Source organism: Lathamus discolor, chromosome 18 (genome assembly GCF_037157495.1).
Source record: "Lathamus discolor isolate bLatDis1 chromosome 18, bLatDis1.hap1, whole genome shotgun sequence".
NCBI lineage: Eukaryota > Metazoa > Chordata > Aves > Psittaciformes > Psittacidae > Lathamus > Lathamus discolor.
This window is the reverse complement of record NC_088901.1, coordinates 4,081,875-4,106,898: the sequence shown is the minus strand read 5'-3', so window position 1 is coordinate 4,106,898 and position 25,024 is coordinate 4,081,875. Positions and strand designations below refer to the sequence as shown.

Genomic DNA, 25,024 nt, shown 5'->3' with positions numbered 1-25,024 from the left:
CGCTCCTGCCGCTGGCTCCGCCCGGGGCCCGTCGCTCCCGCCGCGCCTCCCCCGGGGCGGGTCCTGGCACCCATGAACGCCCCCCCCAAGCGGCAGCCCCGGAGCCTCCTTCACCGGGCACCGCCGAGGGGAGCCGCTCGCAGCGGGAGCGCGGCTCGGGGATGTCCCGGGATGGGGGGGTCAAAGAATCATGGAATGGTTTGGGTTGGAAGGGACCTTAAACCCCTTGCCACGGGCAGGGACCCCTTCCACTGGAGCAGCTTGCTCCAAGCCCCTGTGTCCAACCTGGCCTTGAGCACTGCCAGGGATGGGGCAGCCACAGCTTCTCTGGGCACCCTGTGCCAGCGCCTCAGCACCCTCACAGGGAAGAGCTTCTGCCTAAGGTCCAGCACAGCGCAGCAGAGGGGCAGGATCCCCTCCTTGAGCTGCTGCTCACGCTCTGGGTGCAGCCCAGCACACAGGGGGGTTCTGGGCTCGAGCACACATTGCCCACTCATGTCCAATCTTTCACCCACCACGAACCCCCAGGCCCTTTCCTGCAGAGCTGCTTTCCATGTGCTGGTGCTGGGATTGCTCTTCCCAGGGGCAGGACTTTGCCTTTCTCCTTGTTGAACCTTGTGGTGTTCCTGTCATCCCATTCCTCCAGCCTGACCATCCAGGTCCCTCTGGATGGCAGCACAAGCCTCTGCTCCATCAGCCACCCTTCACAGTTCAGTGTCATTGCAGAGCTGATGCTGCCTCATCATCCAGATCATTAACGAAGGGGTTAAACAGGACCAGACCCAGTACAGACCCCTGGGGTACCAGCCTCCAGCTAGACTTGGTGCCTCTGGTCACCCACCACCCACGCCTGGCCATGCAGTGTTCAACCCACCTCACCTTGATCCATCTACATCAACACCTTCTTTGTGAGGATCTTAGGGCAGACAGTGCCAAGGCCTTCCTGAAGACCAGGCAGGCAATGCCCTCCAGCCCATTCATTGCACAAGTCTATGGAGTTGCTCAAGCGTGGCCTCCCCATGCTGACTTCTCATCCTTAATGTGCCTGCAGTTGGTTTCCAGGATCAGCTGCTCCCCACCTTGCCAGGGACCAGGGTGAAGCTGATCGGCCCGTAGTTCCCTGGGCTCCCAAGGTCCTTCCTTGCCCCTCCTGAAGACAGAAGCGATGTTTGCTTTCCTCCAGCCCTCGGGCTCTTCTCCCACTCAGCACGATCATTCAGAGGCTGGCCTCACAGCGACATGTGCCACCTCCCTCAGCACTCGCGGGTGCATCCCAGCAATGGACCCGTATCTTCCCTCTTCTTCCTGTCATCGCCTATAGCAGCTCTTCTTGCTGGCTCTGACAACGCACCCTCCATCTCCAGCAGACCCACCAGCATGAACCCACTCCCTCTGTGGGGCCAGAACCCAAGCAAGGGGGTCCAAGGTGCATCCTTCCATGCACAACCAAGGGTGGGAGCTGCGGCTGGGCCAGCAGTGGGTTTCCCAGCTCTTTCTGGCTCATCCATGCAGAGTGGCAAGAGCTGGCATGAATAATGCAGGGCCGAGATGGGATGTGCTAGCCTGCTTCCAGACCCTAAATTTAGACAGCAGGGAGAGGACATGGGTGCACGGCAGGACTGGGGGATATGGGCATGGGGGAAGTCAGCCTGGCCCCTGTGTCCTTGAGGAAGAGGAGGGTGCCGCACCGCTCGCTCCAGCAGTGAAGCCCCGTGGCTTGGCCTCTCATCAGCTGGCACGCATTGAGCTCCCAGGAGCAGGAGAGGTCAGAGCCCGGAGCTGCTGTGATCCCAGCCCAGCTCAGGTTGCTGCTCCCGGCCGGGGTGTGCGCTGGGGACCTGCCCGGACTGGCTGCCTGCGGGCACGGGTCTGGCAGCGCCCATGGGGACACGATGGGCACGGCCCCCGCATGGCGGAGGGGGGGATCTGGCAGCTCCTGCCTCTTCCCGGCTGGATATGGGAGCCCTGTGACACCCGCGGCAGGAGGGTCCTTCAGCCCCTGTCCTCACGGGAAAGGCAAAGCAGCCACAAGAGTGTTTGTGCCTTTGGTCCTGCTGTGCCTTGTGGGGATGTGAAGAGATGGCTCCAGGGAGCTTAGAGCAGCTCCAGTGCCTAAAGGGGCTGCAGGAAGAAGGGCTTTGGAAAACGGATGTAGGGACACGACAAAGGGAATGGCTTGAACCTGCCCGAGGGGAGACTGAGCTGAGCTCTTAGGCAGAAGCTCTTCCCTGTGAGGGTGCTGAGGCGCTGGCACAGGGTGCCCAGAGAAGCTGTGGCTGCCCCATCCCTGGCAGTGCTCAAGGCCAGCTTGGACACAGGGGCTTGGAGCAAGCTGCTCCAGTGGAAGGGGTCCCTGCCCGTGGCAGGGGTTGGAGCTGGAGGAGCTTTAAGGTCCCTTCAACCCAACCCAGGCTGTGGTTCTGCGGTTCCAGGAGCTCCCTGTCATGCCAGGAGCAGACACCCACAGTCCCTGGAGGGATCAATCCTCCCCACAGCGTCCCCTTTGCTGATGTCGCCAGATGGCAGTGCCGGTATGAGACTGGGGATGGTGCCTGGGCTCCATCCCTGCTGCAGGGTGGCCAGGCAAGGCCCTGGCTGCAGGAGGGAGAGGCCTCCATCACCCTCAGCACCAGCCCCTCGCTATCCCCTTCTCAGCAGGGGGCTTGTGGGCAGCCCAGGACCCGCAGTGCAAGCACCAGGTTCACAAGTGACAGAGCTGTGACAGTCCCCCGGGACACTGGTTTTACATCACCCTGCACAATGAGGAATGGGAGATGGGGGATGATGCCAGAGCCCAAGGGCATGTGCCTGTCTCCAGCTCCTCCTTGCAACAGAAACCCCCAAACCATGTCCCATTGCTCAGCAGGGCTGGGAGCATCCCCGTCCATGTACCCCTAAAAAAGTCACCTTTTTTTCTGCTCTGCATCCCCCTCCGCTCCTTCTTTTCATTACTCAGCATCCTCTAGGCCCAAAGGGTTGTCTTCTTCCCCCCCTGCACCCAGTGCCTGGTACATTATGGGTGAGGGTACCATTGTCTGCCTGCTGGCAGGTGATATTAGGGCTGGGGGTAGCACCAGACAGTGGTGACATGGCCCAGCACAGCTTGCCAGGGCTGTCCTCCCACCCAGGGACTTGGAGGGGGGGACAGCAAATGGTCTCGTGACTGTATCTGGGACAACAGCAGCTTAGCCGTGGGCGCAGGCAGAAGGGTTCCTGCTGAGCCCCAGTGATGCTGCTCATGGCTAAACCCACATTACAGTAATTAATAACAATTAATAATCGAGCCTGTATTTGGAAAAGCAGCTAAACCCACCAAGCATCCTCCAGAGCATCGCCTAGTGCAAACACAGGCATGGTGTAAGGTGCCTTTGTGGGGCTGGACAAAACCCTGGTCCATGGGCTTGTCCTATCTCCAGTGCCCTGGGGGCTGAATCCTGCTCCCGGGTACCCAAACCCCTTCCCTTGGCCACCAGCTGCCAGCAAGCACATCAAGGCCCTGTGCTTTGGGTGCTTTGGGGAGCTGCTCCGAGAAGTCAGGGTGCTGCTCATCATGGGAGGTGTGAGGAGGCCAGGAATGAAGGCTCCCCCTGTTTACAGCCAGCAGTGCTTGTTCTCTCTGTGCTGCCTCTCTTGGGGTTTCCAGCCCACAGATGAGAAGGGGAATGGGGACAAAGCCAACTGGGATGGGAAGGACAAATGCAGAAGTCCTGGGATTGAAGCATCTCCCTCCCCTCTTGTCCAAGGATGCCTCTGAGTGAGGGAATTAGTTTTCCAGTAAGCTCTTCTGTAATGAGCACACACGGTGCACCAGCAGTGGGTGGTTGCTCGGCCTTTGATTACAGGCAGAGGGGATGTTCGAGGTCAGGATTCAAATCCAATGGAAATGAAGTGGAAGTGCTCAAGGCCAGGTTGGACACAGGGGCTTGGAGCAAGCTGCTCCAGTGGAAGGGGTCCCTGCCCGTGGCAGGGGCTGGAGCTGGATGAGCTTTAAATTCCCTCCCAATCCAAACCATTCTGCGATCCTGATTTTCAGGAGGAGCATTCAAGCACCTTCAGGACCTTCTGTGCTTGAGCTCTTGGGATCCCCTTCAAGGACCTTTTGCCAGATTGAGGTATCTTAAAGGCCAGTGGGGTGATGCGGAGCTGACGCGGTGGTGGGGTTTGTAATGAGCCATCACCAGAACCATCACTTACCCAGCGGGCTGGGGTCTTCTCCCAGCCAGAAGAGTGAAGGGCTGAGAGGCCAGCCTCCACCTCCATCCTTGAAGCTGGATTTACCTTGGCCTGGAAAACCTTCGGCATCTCCCTGCTGAGCTTGGACAGATGCTGTTTGTGTGTCTCATGATGGTGGCCAGATGCCTGCCTGGTGATGGATGGCCGTGTCCTGCTGAGCTTTCTGCACTGTCACAACCACTGCGTCCCTCATGGGCTGGAAAATTTCAGGGGCTGACTCCACTGGGAGCTAAATTCCTTCCCAGTGTACCAGGATCCAAGCGAATGGAGGCTGGAAGAGGCAGCCGCAGGGTGAGACCTTGCTCTGAAGGTGCCCTTGTCCATGGCGCAGGAGGACATGGTCCTTCCACCCCCAGCCTGCAGACCCACACTGCTGGGTGCTTCTGCCTCCATCCTCACCCAGCTCTGGATTCGAGACCCTCAATTTGCTCTCTGAAAGGCTCCATCCTTCCTCCAGACTCCAGCACGAGCCTCCCTGAACCCACCCCATGCATCTCCCATGTCCTCTGGTTGACGGGGCATTCCTGGTGCCATGGCCTGGCTGGGGCAATGCCAGGGGGACTGTATATTAAGGATGCCCATGGAGAGCTGTGTGTAGCACAGGCGGTTTTCCAGCCTTTCTTCAGCCTTAACAATCCTTCCTCCCAGAGAAATGGCTAATGAGCCATAGGGATCCAATTAGATCCCTCCAGGATTCGTTGCTCTTTAAACCCAAAGGAAAAGACCCACAAGAGCAGTGTGCAGACAATTAAATCAGTGTCTCCCTAATGAGTTCATGGCTCCGGAGGAAATATCTGCCTTTGACAGGCGAGGCAGAGACTGAGCTGCTCCCATGGGAGCCATGTCCCCCCCTTGCCAGACCCTATTGGGGTGTGGGTGACCCCACACGGTGCCTCATCTGGTTTGGGGTTTGCTCCCTGCACCGAGTGCTTCACACAACGCCCATGGGGACGCCCGGAGCCATGCGGCTGTTCTTTGTTAAGCACAGCAGCACCCTGGGGCTTTACATGGGGGTTCTATAGGATCAGGGATGCTGATGAACTCCAGATGTTCCCGCAGCATCAAATATCCAAGATCGGGTGGAAGAACCACAGGAAACCCCAGGCTGAGAGGCGGAGAGAAACGCTTGGATGCCATTGGCAGCATCCAAGCAGCGGTGATGCTCACCTGGATGCAGATGAGACACCGCAGGGGGGAAAGATGCTACCAGCAAGGACCTTATTGTCCCCCCCACCCCGATGCTGGCAGACCCCCCAGCCTGGCCGTACTGCAGCAGTGCTGCCGAGCCCCACGTGGCCCTGCTGAGCAGCAGATTTTGCTTAGCTGCCTGGGCTATATTTAGCTGCCTGTAAAAGGGGTTAGCGAGCAGCGCCGGAGCCAGTGGCACAGCGAAGAATGTCAGCGTAAGAGCAGCCAGGGATAAAAAAAGCCCATTCCAGGCACCGGGAGCTTTGTACAAATCCCTGCTGGAGCTGGAGCTGGAGGCAGGGCTGCAGCAGCCCCCTGCAAGGGTTGGGGGGGGGGGGGGGCACTGGGGGATGGCTACTCCATAGCCACCCCATTGGTGCTTTGGCCACAGTGATTTGGGGCGGATTTGGCTGCTTCGCAGCATCCTGGTGTTGAGCTGCACAGGGAGGGTCTGCGGAGGGAGGATGGGGCCTCAGATCTGGAGGGGTTGGTTAAATTATAGGGCTTTGGGGGCAGGCATCCCCCTTCATGGGCAGGGAGCAATGGCAGGGTGGAGGAGGTGTTTGTGAGGCTCCCTGTATCCCAACCCAGGCATCTGGGAGTTAGTGGAGCGTGAACAATAGATTTGAGCTGCTTTTCTTTCCCCTATGAAGACATCTTTTTAGGGATGCTTTCTTTATGCTCAGTTACTCCCAACACACCTTTCCCCCAAAGCTCACCTCACCATCCCGACCAGGCCTCTCACAGCAAACCCTGGGCAAATCCCACCACATCCCAGCTCTTCCCAAACCCTTCCAGTTTACTCCAGGCTCTTCCGCATATCCCTGACCGTGCCTGGGCTCCCCTCCTGCCTTTATAAAGCAGGCTGCTTCCCAAAAACATCAGATCGAAGCCAATATAGGAGTCAGTACAGAGTAAAGTGGCTTCCAAAACTGTGGCTATTTTGTCCCAGAAACAATTTGCTTGTCCATTGGGGCAGGTGATGTGAATCGTTGCGTGTCTGGGCCCCAAGACAGGCACATTGGATGGGGATGCTGTTGGCGGAACTGAAGCTCCTGTGATGAACTGGATGAGCCCCAGGCTGTGGCTGGGAGACCCATCATGGTTTGGGTCAGAAAAGAGCTTCTGCTGCAATGAAATAATGGGAAGATGTTGTTATTTTGGGTGGATTTTCCCATTCAGCTGGAATGGCCGAGTTGCAGACGAGGTGCAAAGACCTGTGCAACTCTTTGCACATATTCAAGCTGCTTTGACCTACAGGAATAGGAGAAGCAGCTCATGTGCTGTGCCCTGACATGGAAAGGATGCATGGGTACAGCGTGAGGAAGGTCTCCACCATCTCCATCATGTCGTGCCCACGGGGAGATGGTGCTGCATAATCCATGTCCCTGTGAAGGACGGTGCAGCCAGCTCACATCCAGATGGCTGAGTACCGGGATACATGAGGATGCTCGGAAAGGGCACTGCTATGTGCTGTAACCTTACATCTCCTGCCGAGGCAGCATGGCGACGGCCAGACTTCCATCTCCACCCTGCCTGGTGACAAATTGCATCCCTGGGAGGTGTTTGCTGGCATTTTCCCTCTAGTTTTAAATCCTCCAGGCAACCAGATGCTCTCCCTGCCTTTGGCCTCCGGGATCTCACAGGGAGGATGGTTATTCTCCAGGGCTGAGCATCATTTCTGCAGCATCCTATAGGAGCCACCTCCATCACTATTGGGCTGGTTCACAGCCCCAGAGCCTGTGTCCTGCCCATCCTCATGGAAAGTCCCTGTCCCCAGCTAGTGAGCAACCTGCAGGTCCCCAAACCCTGTGACCCATGTCCCGAAATAGCACCTTAACGGAGGGACTGACGCAGCCCAGGGCCGAGCTCAGCTCAGGAATAGCCTTTCCTCCACGTCACCTCCATACCCAGCCAGAAACCAGGGTCTTAAAGGGGCTGGGAATTAGGAAGATACATCTAAAAGAGGAACAGCAAAGTGCTGCTCTCCTCAGAGGTGACTTTGAGCTGAGATCAGAGCAGGAGAGCTTGATCCTCCCTTGCTGCAGCCTGGGGCAGGGGATGCTGCCTCCATCCCCGTCAGCAGCGCGAGGGTCAGTGGGGTTTGATGACCAGTGGGATAACGCAGCAGTGGGAGCAGAACAGGCTCTCCCAGCCCATTTCTTCCCTGTTCTGGACCCCTTCCATAGGACAAAATAGGATTTAAAGCAGGTGGAAGGCAGGGAGTGGTCTGAGCCCATCCTCACTGACTTCACCTCCTTGATGGATAAAGCAGGGGCTCTCCTGATGCTGGGGAGGGCATGGATGGGGTATTTGAGGTCCCTGCCAGGAGCATTCTGGCAAGAGGCTCCTGACATCTGCAAAGCCTGAAGGGAGCAGAGGAGCAGAGCAACCTTTGCTCCATGTGGGTACAGCACCAGGCACGGCCCCATCCCAACACCCAGCGGGTGCTGCCTGATAAGGGAATAATCCTTCCCTTCCCACTTCTTTTGCATTGCTGGGGCTTGTACCCAAACTGGAGTTTGGGCCCCGATGCTCCCCATGTCCTGGGTGCAGGCAGGTTTGGGGAGGTTATTCAGCACCAGTGATGTGCATGGAGACTCACACACCTCTTGTGTGCCTCAGTTTACCCAACTCTCCCAGCCCAGCCGTTCCCAAAGGATCATCTGGCAGAGGGAAGCGTTCCAAGGTGGATGCAGGGAGTGCACCAGAGATGTCCCAGGGCAGAGCATCCCTTGGGGGCACCCGGTGGGTCAAGAAAGGGGGACCCAATGCAGGGTCCTCCATCATGAGCCTACCCTACCACCCTGTGCTTCCCTCCATGTCCCTCCAACATCCCCCCGCCTTGCTCCCACACACGTCCTGGATCAGAGGGATGCAGCCCCCCCGCCATGACCGGCAGTGTCACATCCGATCTGGTGCCAGGCAGGATAAACATCCCTGATGCTCGGCCCGAGACTGCTCCGGAGAGGGGAGACAGTCAAGGAGAAAACGGAGCGTGAGGAGCTAAAAATAGCATCTGGTGAAGGCTTGGTCCCTGCGGGAGCTGCCAGCGCCCGTCACCAGCAGCAGGATGAATGCATCCCCCCCCACTGGCTGCTGGCTCCAGCCCCACCGTGGGGTACTGGGGGACCCGATCCTGGCTGGTTCCGTGAGTCTCATCCCTCCACAGGGATGGAGGTCAGGAGAGCATCGCCCTTCATGGGTCATCAAGTTCTGCCCCTCCCCAGGGACCAGCAGTGGTGCTGAGCCCCCCAGGGAAGGGACAGGATGAGCACCTTGCTGCGGGTGCTCAGCATCACCCCTCGCCACCGGCAGGGAGAAGAGGTTGGCCACAGATCATGGAATCACGGAGTGGGTTGGGTTGGAAGGGGTCTTAAAGCTCATCCAGCTCCAACCCCTGCCACGGGCAGGGACCCCTTCCACTGGAGCAGCTTGCTCCAAGCCCCTGTGTCCAACCTGGCCCTGCACATCCCCCCCGAGAGCCAGGAGGGGATGTTTGGAGGCTCTCCCCAGCCCCAGTTACACACACACAGGCAATGGCAGCCGAGGGGATGGGTGCAGATTTGGGCTGATCTCAGTTCACGCTCAGGCTGCTCTCCCCTCCTCATTGCTCCCATCCAGCTCAGGGGTGCGGGTGGGGACCCCTCACCACACACACTCGGTGCTGCCCATGCCCTCGCGTTGGGCAAAACATGGGCTGGGGCACGCTCGGGTGGATTTTCCAGCGGGATCCAGGCTTTCCCAGCCCCAACCCCCCGGGGCTGCATCCCCTTATTATCTTTAATTATTATCCCTAAGATTTCGAGCCTGGGGCTGGAATAAATGCGCCGGGGCGGGGGGGGGGGGGGTTCGTGTGTGTGGACCAAGCTGCCCCAAGTGGAACCCCCATCACCCCCCCATGGGGCTCCATCCGCAGACCCGAATACATCAGGAGCCGGGGGTTCAGCGCTTCACCCCCCGAGCGGAGCTGCTGCCCGCCCCGCGCTCCGAGCCCCCAGCCCGGGCTGGATGCTCCGGGGGTCTCGTACGGAGCCTCCCGGGGGGGGGGGGGGTGATGGTACCGGGGGGGGGCACAGCGCAGGAGGGACACGGGAGGACACGGCGGGGCGGCACCGGCGGGCGGGGCGCGGCGGCGGCGGCGGCTGGGGGGGGCGGCGGGTGGGTCCCCCCCGCACGGAGCGTGGGCCGGGAGCGGCGGCGGCGGCGGCGGCTCGGCCCCGGTGCCCCCAGGGCCGCCTGCGAGCCGGAGCGCAGAGCATCCCTCCTGCGGTCACCGAGCGGCACCGGCGGCAGCGCTGACACCGGTGGCAGCATCGGCACCGGCGGCGGCATCGGCGTCAACATCAGCATCAGCACCAGCACCAGCATCGGGATCAACATCATCACCGCCAGCAGCACCGGTACTGGCTCCGGTATCGACGTAGGCACCGGCTCGAGCAGAGCCCAGGTGAGCAGCTGATGGGTGGTGGGTGCTGGTGATGTGGTGACACTGAGGACCCGGGCCACGGTGGTGGATGCCCTGTGCTTATGGGTGCTGAGGATGGGGTGCTCACCATGGGGACTGGGTGCCCACCCTGGGCACCTCCATGGCAGCACATCAGAGCAAAGGCAGGAGGAGGCTCGGGAGGTGGTGGTGGCTTTAGGGCACAGATGGGGCTTAGGGGGAGGAAACTTAACATCAGGCTTGGTGCCGAGGGGGTACTCAAGGGCTTGGGGGGGGTCTGTGACCATCGCACTGGGGGTAGGTGGCTCTGGGGAGGATCAGGGTGAGCAGCGATCAGGCACTGAGCAAGGCTCATCCATCTGCGGTGGGTATTTCAGATCAGCCCCCATGGTGGCACCTCTGTCCCATCCTGGGCCCTCAGCCCCTGCTCCCTTCTCCCTGGCAGGTCCTAGGGTCACCATTGCCCCCACCACCTTCCACCCTGTCCCATCCTCATCTCCATAACCGCGATCCCCCCAGCTCCTGCCCTCACCTTCCCAGATTTGAGCTTCCCAGCTGATTCCAGGCCTGGGGAGCTGGGGAGGGGGGGGTCCCAGCAGTGAGATCCAGCACGGGCTGAGCTCTGCTCTGTGCAGGGGACAGGCTTCTCCCGTGGCATCCTCTCGGGATGAAAGGGCTTCCCCAGGGACACCCCCTCCCCGCTGCCTTCAGGGCATTCTTTTGGCAGGTTGCCCCTGCAGATGCTTGGATCGGGTCCCTCTGGTCCCCGGCGCTGGCTCCTGTCCCCTGGCTGGGTGGCAGGGACACCAAGGAGGTGGCAGAGGCAGGATGCCCTGTGCTCACCTCGAGTACCCACAGCCTGTGACCTTGGGGCTGTCCACCAAGGGACACCACAGCTCTTGCTGGCAGCCTGGGTCCTCCCAGCTTATCCCCACTCACCATGGCCAGGCAGAAGAGGTGGGAGATGCAATGGGGGGTGAGAGCCTGACCACCACCTCCACCCTTTATGGTCTCAGCAGCATCTCCCCCCCTGAAGCAGGAGGTTTTGGAGGGGAAGGTGGTGGCAGAGCCAGGATCTCCTTATTCCTTTAAGCTCGGGGGCTCACAGTGTTGGTTCCAGGACTGGGATGCTCGGAGGAGGTGGAGAAGTTGCCCGGGAGCAGGGGGATGCTCGGTGGGGAGCTGTTGGAGTCTCTGGTTGCTGCCTTGGGGTTCAGCTGCTGTTTCAGCCAGTGGAGCTCTGGCACCCGATCCTGACCTGGCCCTGTGCTCCCTCAGGGTGTTCCACTCCCTTGTGGGCACATGGCACCGTGAAGGATGGGGAGGGTGCCCACAGCCCTGCTCCGACCTTGGCTCCTTGGGCGGGAGGTTCTAGCGCCTGGCTCAGCCAAGGGGTGATGGATCCAGCTCTGCTCCATCCAGGCTGGGGATTCCAGTCCCTGCCTCTGATCCCAGGGTGCCAGCATGGATTTGTTCCCTCCTTGGCTTTCAGTCCTTTCCCCCAGCTCCCCAGAGGCCAGGTGGGTGTCACTGGGCAATGAGGTGACAGCCACTGCATCAGGGAATCCCAATGATGCTCCTGGCATCCATGCAGGGATGGGGGGCAGCATCTGGATCACCTCCATGTGATGCCTCACCACGAGGGAGACCCATCCTCAGGAGAGGACGCTGCCTGGGGAGCAGGACACCGGGGAGGTTTCCACATCCCTGCTTGGATGAGCTGCAGTGGGAAGGAGAGAGGCCCTGGGGGGAAGCACGTGCTGCACGTGGCCTGGGAAGCCTCAGCTGGCTTTGCCCCCAGAATTCAGGATCTGGGGGAGCATGCATGTGTCCTGGTAGGCCTGGGAGCATCCTCTGCATCCCATGCTGCTTCCTTAGGGAAGCTGCTTTCCCCACCCTACCCAGCTGGACCACGCTCCTCTCCTGGTGCTGACCAGGAGTAAAGGAGTAAAGTGATGGAGTAAAGGAGTAAAGTGATGGAGTAAAGGAGTAAAGTGATGGAGTAAAGGGACCTTGTAATGAGACAAGAGGCTCCTGCAATTCATGGTGAGCCTGGGGCCATCCAACTGCATATCAGAGATGTCTGGTGGCTCGTGTCACCCAGCACAACCCAGAATGAACACAGTGGTACCCAGCAGGCCCCGCAGTGTCCCAGCTCCTGCATCCCACAGCCGGTGTCACCGCATCCTCACATCTCCTTGGGTTTCCCCTGGCACAAATCCCGCAGCCACCCACATGCTCCACACCCAGAAGCATCCAGGCTGTCCCTGTCCCCAGCGGCTCAGATCGGGTCCATTGGCTCCCAACCAGGATGCTGAGGCTGGAGCAGCTGATGAAAAGCCATGTGGGGAGGAGGGAGCCTGGAAGTGATGGAGAATGGAAGAGGCTGAGATGTGGGTGCCACGTTCATTGTGCCAAATTACAGTTTGTGCTGCCAGGGAGCAGCTAACTCAGGGTTACGGTGGGAGCTGTATTAGCCAGGGCTCAATCACTGCAATTACCTCCCATTAGATCACCTGCTCTGCAATGGAGCTGTGTGGCAGGGGAAGCTCCTGCTTATCTCCCTTGGCTACGAGAGCAAGCACTGCTTTACCTGCGGTGCCAGGTCCTCTCCACTGTGGGTTTCCATCACCGCCCTGTGAATGGGGCTGTTCCATCTCCCCCTTGGACTCCATAAGGACCCAAATGCAAAGGATGGGCCTGAGAGCATGAGGAAGATGGGGGAGATGGGCTCAGCCCTCACACCCAGCACCCTTGTGGGGTCCCCAAAAGCCACCTGAACTCCCCGTCCAGGGGAGATTCTTCTCCCACCACACCAATTGAAGGTGATGAACTGATGGAGTGGGGGCAGAGATGGGCATGAGCACAGGCTGGCCTGGGAGTGGCTGGAGCAGCCTCCATCACTTCCTGGGATGTGGTGCAATCCCTTCCTCCATCCTTCTCTGGGACTTGCTGGGATCACTCCCTGCATCCCTCCCTGGGATGTGATGGGATCCCTCCCTCCATCTCTCCCTGGGATGTCTCCATCCCTCCCTGGGATGCGGTGGGTTCCTTCCCTGGGATGAGGTAGGATCCCTCCTTCCGTCCCTCCACTGGATGTGATGGGATCCCTTCATTCATCTCTGCCCACACCTCTGCACAGGGATCTTGCAGGTCCCATCAGCCAGGGAGCAGGGGCCCTGCTCTTTAGGTCAATAAAAGCTGGAGGTGCTTCTTGTTAGCACAAAGAGAAGGAAGATTTTCCCCTCCCAATTTCCCAGAGGAGAGCAAGGATCCGAGGGGAGATGGGATGAAATGGGAAGCAGTGATGTGCACTGGGCTGGGAGCAACAGATTCCAGAGGGATGGAGATGAGGAGCTTTTGGGTGCAGGATAAGTGCCCAGCAAGGCCCAGCAGTGATGCTGCACTACCAGCTCTGCTGAGCTTTTAGTGCTTTCTTCTTTCATGAGAGCAACTCAGGCTTGTCCAGGGATGAAGCCAGCACGGTCCAGAGGACACCACACATTCAGGATTCCCCAGTGCTTTTGGCATCTTCCTGGGATGCTGCTCCCACAGGAAAGATGCCTCTATCTTATCCATGCAGGGACTTGCAGGAGATGCTGTGCTCAGCAGGGCTGAGTTGGGATTAAACTGCTGAGACCTCTGGAGCGCTGTTTCCTGGCCCAGTCCGGGTCTGCAGGATGAAAAAGGGATCTTCCCTGTGGTCACTGCCCTTTGGGGGAGCCAAGCCATGATGTGGGACACGGTGGTGAGCACCACATTGGGGTTGGCAGCGCTGGGTTTGCCCCGCAGATGCTGGGGGAAGCTTTGGGTTGGGATGGCAGCGAGCGCCTGAGCTGGTTTCACTCTTACCCTCCAGCAGGCCTTGCTCTGATTTGTGTTCGCAGTGTTATAAACCAGAGTGACAGCTCCTGCAAGCAGCCTGGAATCCTGTCTGGAGAGGCTCAGGTTGGATTTTGCTTTCGGGAGGGTATTAAGCAGAGCTGAACTCTGCCGTCATCCCTGTGCATGATGAGACAGGGATTGATGGAGCAAGAACCATCCTTTGTTCCTCCCAGCAACTCCATCCTATGGATGTCAGCAGAAAAAGCCACCTCTGGGGCTCATCTCTTTGTTGGCATCCAGGGATTATGGGGAATGAAGGTTATCAGTGTCGCGTTTTGGACTCCTTCATTCTCAATCTTTGCCTCGAATGGGACTTCAGGTACCAATATCCAAGAGGAGTGGATGAGCCCCACTGTAGAGACAGGGAAGTGTTTCTGTTTGGTCCAAAATCATGGAATGCTTTGGGTTGGAAGGGACCTAAAAGCTCATCCAGGTCCAACCCCTGCCACAGGTAGGGACACCTTCCACTGGAGCAGCTTGCTCCAAGCCCCATCCAACCAGCCCCATCTAGGCTGGCATTAGCCTGAACACATCGCAGGTTTTAGCATGAAAAAGAGACTTTGGGTCCAACAGCTGGAGAAAAGATCCTTAAAAAACAAGTCATCTCTAAGGCATCCAGAAGGAAATGGGGGGAGAATCCAAGGGAACGAAGATCCTTAAAGCATCCTTGTAATCCTGGGAGAGGTTTGGGTGGAATAATTCAGGATTGGGGTATGAGCAGGAATGGGACTGAGCTTAGATGTGGTCACTGAGCTTAGACCTGGCCTTGCCCACTTGCAAAGCAGTGATGGGGACCAGGAAGGGAGCAGGGGAAGGGGTGAAGAGGGATGTGAGGATGATGAGAGGGATGTCGGGATGATGGAGGGGAGGAAGAGACCCTTCAGTGCGCCCCAGGATGGATGAGGCAACCCAAGCACAAGCAGGAGCTGCGGAGAAGAGGGGAAGCAGGTGAGGTTAGTGTGAGACCGCAATGATGCTCCGAGCGCCCCAGCACAGGTTTGCTCCAGACGGTGCCACCATCCCTGGAAAGGCACCAGGCAGGATCCGAGCTCTTCCCCTTGGAAAGCTGGAGGTTTAGGGACAAAAGTGCAGTCGTGGTCAGAGAGGTTTTGCTGCCAAGGGCAGGCAATGGGGTGTCAGCATCCTCCATGGGCTGCATCCATCGACAGGAGTGATCATCATCTCCAGACACTTGGATTGAGACCACCTCACTGGTGGGCTTGAAGCAAAACCTGTTCTCTGTGTCCTTCCGCATCAATATTCCAGCACCAGCCAACATTCCTGAGGCTTCTTCCATCCATGTCCTGGAGATGATGAGTTTGGGACAACATTTATTCCCATCCTTCCCTCTCACCTAGATCCTGGGCGCTGTTTATGGGCTGCTGACAGCTGACAAAGCCCATTGCAGCATGGCAGCGGGTGCTGCTCAGCACCTCCTGTGCCTGCAGCCACATCCCTGGGGATGAACCCACTGGGTCCCAACCTGCTGCCTCCATGGGGGATCCCTCAGCTCTCCAGACTTTATCCTGTGTTTAATCATTGCCATCTGCTGTTACCAGCTCCAGGGGCTGTTTGCTCTGCCTGGTGCCTGTCGCTCTCTGCTTAAAACAGGCCCATTGGATTTGCCTCCCATGCGGACTCATCACTGGATGATGCTCTCATCCCCTTCTGATCCAGGGCAGCTCTTTCCTTCCCGGCTTGCAGCCTCATTTAATTCAGTGTTACAGCTATGCCTCGGTAAATCCTTCCCATGTTTCATCCCATTCATCATCCCTTAAGAACATGGATGTCTCAGGCTGGGCTGCAGCATTTCCCAGCCTGTAGCTGGAGAGGCTCAGCACAGACCCCATTGAACCACACTGAACTAAAGGAGCATGAAGAACCCCCCTTATAAAGCAAGCTCAGGACATGAAAAGGCCCAAACCCACTCTTCAGATGAGCCAAGGACGCATCAACCACTTAGAAGCTGAAGAAGCAAATCCTATGGGGAAATGAATCCTTAGCAAAACTTCCCAGCCATCGTTGTCCCATCTCCCTGCTCCTAAACACCCTAGAGCGGGCCTGGTTCATGTGCCTGGTGTCCATCACTTTCCCCTCTTGTGCTTGGTCATTGCTGCAGCCAAATGATGCTGCTGAGCATCCCCAGCCCAAGCCAAGCTGCTCAGAGCTTGTCCATGGCTCTCACCTCTGTGGCACGAGAGCATCAGGGCTCAGCAGCACCTGATGGGATGCTCTTGTGTTGGGAGAACGTTGCGGTGCTTGAAGATGCCCTAGGTTTGGGGCAGGGAGGGGCCGGCTCAATTCCCAATGGAATTGGCTGAAGGGATATGATGCATCCCTGTGCCATGTCCTCCCTCCGCCTCTTCCCAGGATCTTCCACCATGGCCCATCTCCAGGAAGGATTAAGGTTTATTTCTGCCCCAACCTCCTATATCCCATTAGGGGCATTAAAGCAGGAGCCAGTGGCCCCGAGGACCTTTCATGTGACTCCAGGAGCTATTTCAAGATGAGACCATATTAAGCACCACAGAAACAGTCCCTGCTTAGAGAGGAAATCCCTGCCCAGGCTGCGCTGGGTTTGGGACCACTCGGCACGGGTTAGGTTCCCATGGGACCGCAGGGATGCAGCGGGATGGGGACAGCGCGATGGGCTCCTTGTGGCAGTGATGCTGCACCCAGCAGTGCTCAGGATCCCCACCCATGACAACCCCTGCAGGGTCCCAGCACCTTTTCTGATCTCTCTGCATGTGTCTGAGGAACGGACGCGATGGAACCCCCGCCTGCACCCCTGCTACCCCGACCCCGTGTTCCTGGAGCTGCAGGATGGGCACAGGCAGGATCCAGCCTGGCCTTGAAGACTCCTTATTGCTGGTTCTGCAGCTCCTGAGCCAGAGGGAGCTGCTGGGAAGTGGCTTTGATCCGGCTCTGTGGGGCTCCTGCCCTGCTGGATGTGTGTGTGCGTGCAAGCATCTATGTGTGTATACACGTGTACGTGTGCATAGGTGCAGTTGAATGTGTGCAGACAGGACTATGTGTGTGAACACGAGTGTACACGTGTGTGTGTGTGCGCACCATCACACACACGTCGCGTCTCAGCCCAGCCCCTGTTCCCAATGGATGACAGTGGGACACGGTGGCTGCTCCGGCACGCACATGGATGCTGCTTGTGTCCTGCCCGTGTCCTGGTGCCCAGGGTCAGGGCGGCCACAATTGGTGCCACATGGAGGACATGAACTTGGATGTGTGATGTGTGACGGGAACCTCTGTGACCAGGGGATGACACAGCCCTGGCACTTACTGGGAGCCCTCGCACTGACATGGGGTGCACACGCATGCACATGTGTGCCAGGGGATGCATGCATGCACAAGCACACGCTACAGTGCCCTCTCAGCCTGCCTTGCTGCCATAGAATCATGGAATCCCAGCCTGGTTTGAGTTGGAAGAGACCTTAAAGCTCATCCAGCTCCAACCCCTGCCACGGGCAGGGACCCCTTCCACTGGAGCAGCTTGCTCCAAGCCCCTGTGTCCAACCTGGCCTTGAGCACTGCCAGGGATGGGGCAGCCACAGCTTCTCTGGGTGCCCTGTGCCACCCTCACATCCCACCTCCCTGTCCCCATCCCTGCTCTCCATCCATCTCTCCAACTGCAGGGAGAATGGTGCTGGGAGCTCTGGGTACCACCCATGGGGATGAGGCTCCCTCCTGCACTGCCCCATTGCTGACCCCTCCTCTCTCTTCCCCCAGGTTGGAGCCTGAAGGACCCAGCCGGGTGGTCCCCATCTACTGGGGGGTCCCTCACTGCCTGTGAGACCCTGGGAGGAGGAAGCACCAAGCCAGGGAGCAGAGCAGGACACTGGGCACGGGGGAGGCACAGCACCAGGCCAGGCTGGAGGGTGCCCGGTAAGGCTGCTGGGGATGGGGGGGTTGGTGGGAGCCCGTTTCTCCATGATCATGGAATGGTTTGGGTTGGGAGGGACCTTAAAGCTCATCCTCGGTGCTCCCGGGGGCTGATGGGCAGGGACGTGTCTCCGCAGGGTTAACATGACCGAGGTGGAACCCGTGCTGGACTTCGCATCCTCCGGGAGGACGGGCAGGCGCAATGCCCTGCCCGACATCCTGGGCTCTCCGGCCGGTGTCAGCCCCTCTGACCTGCCCCTCAAGCTGGCAGAGATGTCCCTGAGCGCAGGTGGGTGATGAGGACCATGGAGGATGGCGTGGGGAGGGCAGGAGCTGGGGCTGCTCATCATAGAACCACAGCCTGGGTTGGGTTGAAGGGACCTTAAAGCTCACCCAGCTCCAACCCCTGCCACGGACAGGGACCCCTTCCACTGGAGCAGCTTGCTCCAAGCCCCTGTGTCCAACCTGGCCTTGAGCACTGCCAGGGATGGGGCAGCCACAGCTTCTCTGGGCACCCTGTGCCAGCGCCTCAGCACCCTCACAGGGAAGAGCTTCTCCCTTATCTCCAACCTGAACTTCCCCTGTTTCAGTTTGAGCCCATCACCCCTTGTCCTATCCCTACAGACCCTGATGCAGAGCCCCTCCCCAGCATCCTTGTAGCCCCCTTAACACTGGAAGCTGCTCTGAGGTCTCCTCACAGCTTCTCTTCTCCAGGCTGAGCAGCCCCAATGTTCCCAGCCTGGCTCCATACAGGAGCTGTTCCAGCCCCTGAGCATCCTCATGGCCTGCCCTGGCCTTTCTCCATCAGCTCCATGTCCCTCTGCTGGGGACCCCAGGATCGGATGCAGGACCCAAGTGGGGTCTCCCCAGAGCGCAGCAGAGGGGCAGGATCCCCTCCCTGTGCTGCTCACGCCTTGGGGGTGCAGCCCAGCACACACACACACACACACACACACTGCATGGGCCGTGCTCTCTCTCATCCCGGCTCTCTCCCGCAGGCAGCGCTCAGGAGATGCAGTCGCCCTCGGCGGAGGTGCCCCCTCCGCAGCCCCCCAGCCCCGAGCTGAAGGACACGTCCTAACCCCGCTCCGGGGGGGGGCCATTGCTGACCAGCGGAGGAAGGAGGAGGCTGTGGAGCATCAGCCCAGCTTCCCTGGCACGGCCGGAGTCCGCTGGGTTCTCCTCGGTGCTGCCATCGGGCATCATCCCCCCGCCATGGGGCGAGCATCGCACGGGGACCTGCCGGGATGATTCCCACCTGGGGCGAGGACTCAAGGGAGGAATGTGTTTGTCCTGGGACACTGGGCAGAGCCGAGCACAGGGGGCTCTCCGGGGGGGCTCCTCCTGGCCGCAGGAGCAGCCTGTGGTGTTTCTAGCTGAGTGTGGTGTTCACTGTGATGTTTTGGGTACCACCTCCGTCTCCTCGCCTTTCTTCCTGCGTGATGCGGGGGCCTTTTCCAAGAGGGGGCACAACCCCAACATCTCCCCCCTCCCCCCCCAGCCCTTCAGCAAAGGCAGCCAGCACCTTGCCGCAGGTTCCTACCAAGGAGCAGAGCATCCCAGGGTGGTCCTTACCCTATGCATTGGGGTCTCAGCTCTGTGGATAAGAGGATGCTGGTGGTTTGGGGGGGGGGGGGGGGGATTAGCAGGGTGATGCTGTTTTGAGCATCCCCTCTGTGCCAGGGCCACCCATGGGTGCCCCTGCCCAGAGCCCTGGGACCCCTCGTATTCCCTGGGGAATACCCAGCAGGGGGAACGGCAGCAAATGGGTCCTGCGGTGCTTTGGAATGGGAGGGTGTGAGATGGAGCTGGGCTCTCCCAGGCGCTGCTCCCCAAAACCTGCTGGCAGATGGGATGGGGACCCCCTGCCCGGGCACCAAGGGGCTGGGAAGGACTTGGGAGGCTGGATCCTGCCCAGGCCGGGCTTTCCTTGTGGGAAGCTGGAGCCAGGCAGAGCTTGCACATTGGGCAGGACCCGTCCCCATCACCATGGTCACCTATAGCTGTCGCTGTGGGACCAGCAAAGGAAGCCCAAAGCCCAGGTCCACTCTGGCCACCACCCTGGGGGTGACCGGGTCAGGGACACTGGTGTGGGGCCACGTATGGGGTCACCGTGTCCAGCCAACGTGGACATAGCAACACGTGTGTGGATGCATGTGTGTGTGCATGGGGAGCCTTGTTCATGGGTACCTGCACGCATGGGTGCCTCTGTGCATGGAGCACCCAGGTGTGAGCACCTTTGTGCATCCATGTGCGTGGGTGTTGTGCACACAGTGTGCATGTGTGCACATGGGTGGCCATGTGTATGGGTGCTCCTGCGGGTAGGTGTTCATGTGTGCAGGCAGCCATGTGCATGGATGCCCATGTGCATGGATGCCCATGTGCATGCATGTTCATGTGCATGGATGACCATGTGCACGCATGTTCATGTGCAGGGATGTCCATATGCATGTACATTCATGTGGATGGATGACCATGTGCACGCATGTTCATGTGCATGGATGACCATGTGCATGGATGTCCTTACGCATGTACATTCATGCGGATGGATGACCATGTGCACGCATGTTCATGTGCATGGATGTCCATATGCGTGTACATTCATGTGGATGGATGTCCACGTGCATGGGTGTCCTTGTATATGGGTGCTGCCATGGGTGGGTATCTATGTGCATGGGCATGCGTGTTAATGCACATGGGTGCTCATGCGTGTGGCGGGTCTCTGTGAGTATGGGTGCCCATGTGCACGGGTGCTCCTGTGGGTGAGTGTCCATGTGCCTGAGTGACCATGTGCATGGGTGCTCAAGCATGTGAGCGGGTGTCCATGTGTGTGGCTGCCTATGTTCACAGGCATGCGTGTGTGGGTGCCTGTGTGCATGGGTGTCCGTGGAGGGGATATCTACACAGGGATGTCCTGTTGTGTGTGGGTATCCATGCATGCGGGTGCTCCTATGGGTAGGTATCCATGCACATGTGCAGGTGTGCGCACACACGTTCATGTGCAGGGGTACTCATGTGCATTGGTACCCACATACACGGTGTCCCATCATGGGTGCCCCTTCGGATGGGTGTTCTGTGCCCTACATGTGGCTCATCCACATCCCATGGTCCCATTGCTGCAGGGGGGGGAGCTGGAGGGGGTGTGTGGGCACCGGACTCTGCACACATGGTACACCCCCCCCATGTCACCCACCCCACGGGGTCTGTCCCCATCTCCCCACCGCAATGGGTCCCATCACCGGCAGCGCAGTGAGAGGAGGCTGAACACGAGCTCCGGCTATTTTTGGGTGCCTGCAATGACACCTTGGGGCCAGAGAGAGGGAGGAGGTGTCCCCGGGTCCCTCCCTCACCCGCTTCTGACCCCGCTGTCCCTAAGACCCCATGGGGAACACACTGCACCCATGCGGGTGAGGCCACCCCACCCCGAAAGTGGGACACCCCCCCCCCCGCCCAGTGCTGGGGATGGAGTCCTGATGGACTGACCCCACTGCCACCAGAGCCCGAAGCAAAAGGGGGCACACGGGGGACATGTGTGTGTCCCATGGCCGCCCTTGTCCCCAGTGTCCCCTGCACACACAGAGCATCACCGGGGTCACACATCCCCCCCCCCCCCCCCCCAACACACGGAGCAGGGGTCCCCACTGTCCCCTCCTCAGCGCACATCCCCATGGGGGACCCCAAACCACCCCCCCATCCCTTTCCCCATCGCCCCTCTCCCTTTGGGGAGCCGGGACCCGACCCGGCTCAGGCCACACTCGCCCCATGGCTGCGCCCGGAGCCCCGGGGTCGGGGCGCGGGGTGGGCGCTGGCAGCGCTGCCGAGGAGGAGTATTTCTGGAGCGGGTCTGCTCTTTCCAATCATGTGATGGGGACGTTATTTAAGGCGGCGGCGCGGCCGGACGGGAGCTGCGGGTTGGGCGCTGCTGAAGCCGCTGCCGGTGACCCCCCCCTTTCTCCACCCCTCCCCGGAACCCCGCACCATGGTGGATGCGTTCGTGGGCACCTGGAAGCTGGTGGAAACGACCAATTTCGATGAGTACATGAAGGCGCTGGGTGAGAACCGGGGGGGGGGCTGGAGCCGGGCATCGCCCTCCGCGTGGTTTATATCCCCCCCCCCCAACCACCACCACCTCAAGCACATGGGGCTGCGGTTGGGGGGGCGCTGCTATGGGGGGGTCGGGGGTGTTCATCATTCTCTGCCCTTGGTGGGGGGGGGGGAGCTGCTCAGGACCCCCCAACCCTCACCCCCCCCCCCAAACCTGCATCACCTCTGTGCATCCCACACCACAGAGTGGTCCATGAGGGGGTGACACTGGTGAACACCGGTGAACACCGGTGAACACACCCCCCCCCCCCCCAAAGCGCAACCGTGGAGCTGGGCGCTGCAGTGGCAGCATTCCCAGCCTTTTTTCCCATTGTTGCCATCCCAAACCCCTCCCCAAGCACAGCAGGAAAAGACTGGGGGGGGGCGTCGGGAGCACGGGTGGGGAGTTTCGGGGTTCACCCCCCACAACCATGAGGTGATGCTGGAGGGTGACGCTGCATCCTCCGCGCACCCTCACCCTATCCCTGCACCCTCAGGCGTGGGCTTTGCCACGCGGCAGGTGGCCGGGTTCACCAAGCCCACCACCATCATCGAGCTGGATGGGGACAAGGTGACGGTGAAGACCCAGAGCACCTTCAAGAACACGGAGATCAGCTTCAAGCTGGGCCAGGAGTTCGATGAGACCACGGCGGACGACAGGCACGTCAAGGTGAGCCCTGGCCCCCAAGTGGGATCTGTGGGATCAATGGGATCCGGCCGTCACCGCACAGCTCTGGGGCTCCAGCCTTGTTGCCGATGGGAGGACGAAGCCTCTTTGCTCCAGGGTTGGGGTTCAAACCCGGTCTCATGCACCCCGTTTTCAGCTGGGGTGTCCCGGGAGGGCAGGGAGGTTGTGCAAGCGCCGGGCTTGCTCAAGAGCAGGCAAAGGAGGATGTGTGGGGTGGCAGCGAGCGTCATCCCTGCTCCAGGGCAGGGATCGGGGCACAGAGCTCGGTGTTGAGCCCCCTCCGGGCAGAGCTGCAGCAGGGATGGAGCAGTTGGATGATGCTGCACCCAATGGGGCTGTTCCTCCCCATAAGAGCAAGGAAAAACCACCTCAAGCAGGGTCCGAGCTCCTTCCCTGGCCTCTCCCCCCTGCACATTGTCCCTTGCAGCATTGCCCCTGCTGTCTCCTAGTCCCAGCAGCTGATCCCATGCACCATTACACACACTGTGCATGGGGCAGCCCTGTGCCCCCCAGCCCAGGAGGCATCTCGTGGGGGGGGCGGATTGAGGCTTATTGGACACAAATCCCCTTCCCCAGCCCCAAAGCAGCAAGTGCAAGAGCTGGGCACAGAGTGAGGATGGGCTGAAACGGGATGGGTGCTGGGAGGATACAGGGCAGCAGGTCCCTGTCTATAGCAGGTCCATGTGCACAGCACATCCATGCCCAAAGCAGATCCATGTCCACAGCGGATCCCTGCTCACACTGGCTGGAGCTGGTGGAAACTATGCTTGGAGCAGCAGAGCATGTGACCGGCACCAGCCCCTGCCACAACCCAGGACGTGCCCTTCGGGTGCTCCTTGGCTGGTGGCCAAAGGGCACAGGAGGCTGCCCGAGCCATGGGGCTGCATCGATGGGGCCGTGGGGCTGCCACACTATGGGGCACCCGGATGTGTGGGTCCAGGGCTGTGGGACCCTGTGCAAGAAGATGAGTTGTGGGGATCCTGAGGTGCGCAGAGAGCCTGGGTGGGGACATCACCATGGGGAGACCTGAGCCCTGGGGAGGAGGAACCAGAGCCATGGGGGGACCCGGTGTGGGGCACAGGGCAGGATGTGGTCCTGGCACAGCCCCAGGCTCACAATAACCTTGGCACTGGCAGGGTTTGGGTGCTGAGTCAGCAGCAGCAGCTGTGCAAACAGCAGCCCCGGAGCGCTGGCGTTTGCTGGGTCAGCCCCTCCAAAACCCTTCCCAGGGCCTTTTGGTTCGGATCAGAGCCCTGGTACCATCCCTGATACGTGCCCTGATACATCCCTTAGCATCTCTCCTAGTACCTGCCCTGGTACCTGCCCTTGGTAATGGTAGGTCTTGTTCTCTCCCCTCAGTCTGTGGTCACGCTGGATGGAGGCAAACTGGTCCATGTGCAGAAGTGGGATGGGAAGGAGACATCACTGGTGCGGGAGCTGAAGGATGGGAAGTTAATCCTGGTAAGGAAATAGAAAAGGTTTGAAAGGAGAACAAGTGGTATTGGTGTTGAGAATGGGTGGATTAGTGGGAAAACCAGGGAGAAAAACTGCTTTGGGGATACAGGAAGCAAAATCAATGATATATAATCTATTTAAAAGCCATAATGGGAATGGTGTGAGTTAAGGGGTGCACTCATGCTTTAAAAAAGAGGAGGGGGGGCTACAGGAAACCTGGAGAGGGGCTTGGGGCAAGGGCCTGTAGGGACAGGCCAAGGGGAATGGCTTGAACCTGCCCGAGGGGAGGCTGAGCTGAGCTCTTAGGCAGAAGCTCTTCCCTGTGAGGGTGCTGAGGCGCTGGCACAGGGTGCCCAGAGAAGCTGTGGCTGCCCCATCCCTGGCAGTGCTCAAGGCCAGGTTGGACACAGGGGCTTGGAGCAAGCTGCTCCAGTGGAAGGGGTCCCTGCCCGTGGCAGGGGTTGGAGCTGGAGGAGCTTTAAGGTCCCTTCCAACCCAAACCAGGCTGGGATTCCATGCAGAAGGGTTCAGGCCAGGCCAGGGCAGGCAGGAGCTGCGCCAGCATCACAACTGACACCCCAATTTCTACCACCAGACTCTCACCATGGGCAACGTCGTGTCCACCCGCATCTACGAGAAGGCCACATAGAAGCCATCCCCATCTCCCTGCCTGTCACCTGGTGCCACATTCGCCCCCCACACCTCAGCCCTTGCCCCACACCGGGGTCCTGGAGCCCGTCATGCCATGGGGCCACCCACTGCCCCTGTCCCCATCGCTCAGGGGTTGCTGGGGCCCGTCTCGTGGGTCAGGGCTTTTGTTTTTTATTGATAATGGGAAAAAGCCACGTGAAGGATGAATAAAGGTCTCGTTGTTACAGCTCCGGGAGCAGTGCCTTGGGATTGGGGGGGGTTGGCTCGGGCTCACCTGCAGGCTCCAGCCGTGGGGAATGGGGGGGTTAAACCAGCCCCAGCACTGATGGGGTTAAGGAGGCTCAATCCCTGTAGTGGCCTCAGTGTCTCTTGAGCTGTGGGAACAGAGGTGGTCACGGGTAGAAATGTGCTTCTCCAGAGGGAATACTGGGTTTATCCCCACTGCAGCTCTGGCATCGCTGCTCCGCGTCCCTGGCGTGTTCCATCCCAGGGAGAGC

General features: G+C 59.6%; 2 protein-coding genes across 2 annotated transcripts; both read left to right on the top strand.

Moving 5' to 3' along the window:
- Positions 1-17,570: 17,570 nt before the first annotated feature.
- On the top strand, positions 17,571-18,924 carry LOC136023391 (cAMP-dependent protein kinase inhibitor beta-like). The gene is made up of 3 exons (XM_065697804.1): positions 17,571-17,653; positions 17,788-17,939; positions 18,649-18,924. The coding sequence occupies exons 2-3, from the start codon at positions 17,795-17,797 to the stop codon at positions 18,729-18,731; spliced, it is 228 nt and encodes a 75-aa protein (XP_065553876.1). The 5' UTR covers positions 17,571-17,653; positions 17,788-17,794; the 3' UTR covers positions 18,732-18,924.
- A 2,612-nt stretch (positions 18,925-21,536) lies between these two features.
- Positions 21,537-24,753, top strand: FABP3 (fatty acid binding protein 3). Its single transcript, XM_065697953.1, has 4 exons — positions 21,537-21,702; positions 22,231-22,403; positions 23,781-23,882; positions 24,472-24,753. The coding sequence occupies exons 1-4, from the start codon at positions 21,630-21,632 to the stop codon at positions 24,523-24,525; spliced, it is 402 nt and encodes a 133-aa protein (XP_065554025.1). The 5' UTR covers positions 21,537-21,629; the 3' UTR covers positions 24,526-24,753.
- Positions 24,754-25,024: the final 271 nt, after the last annotated feature.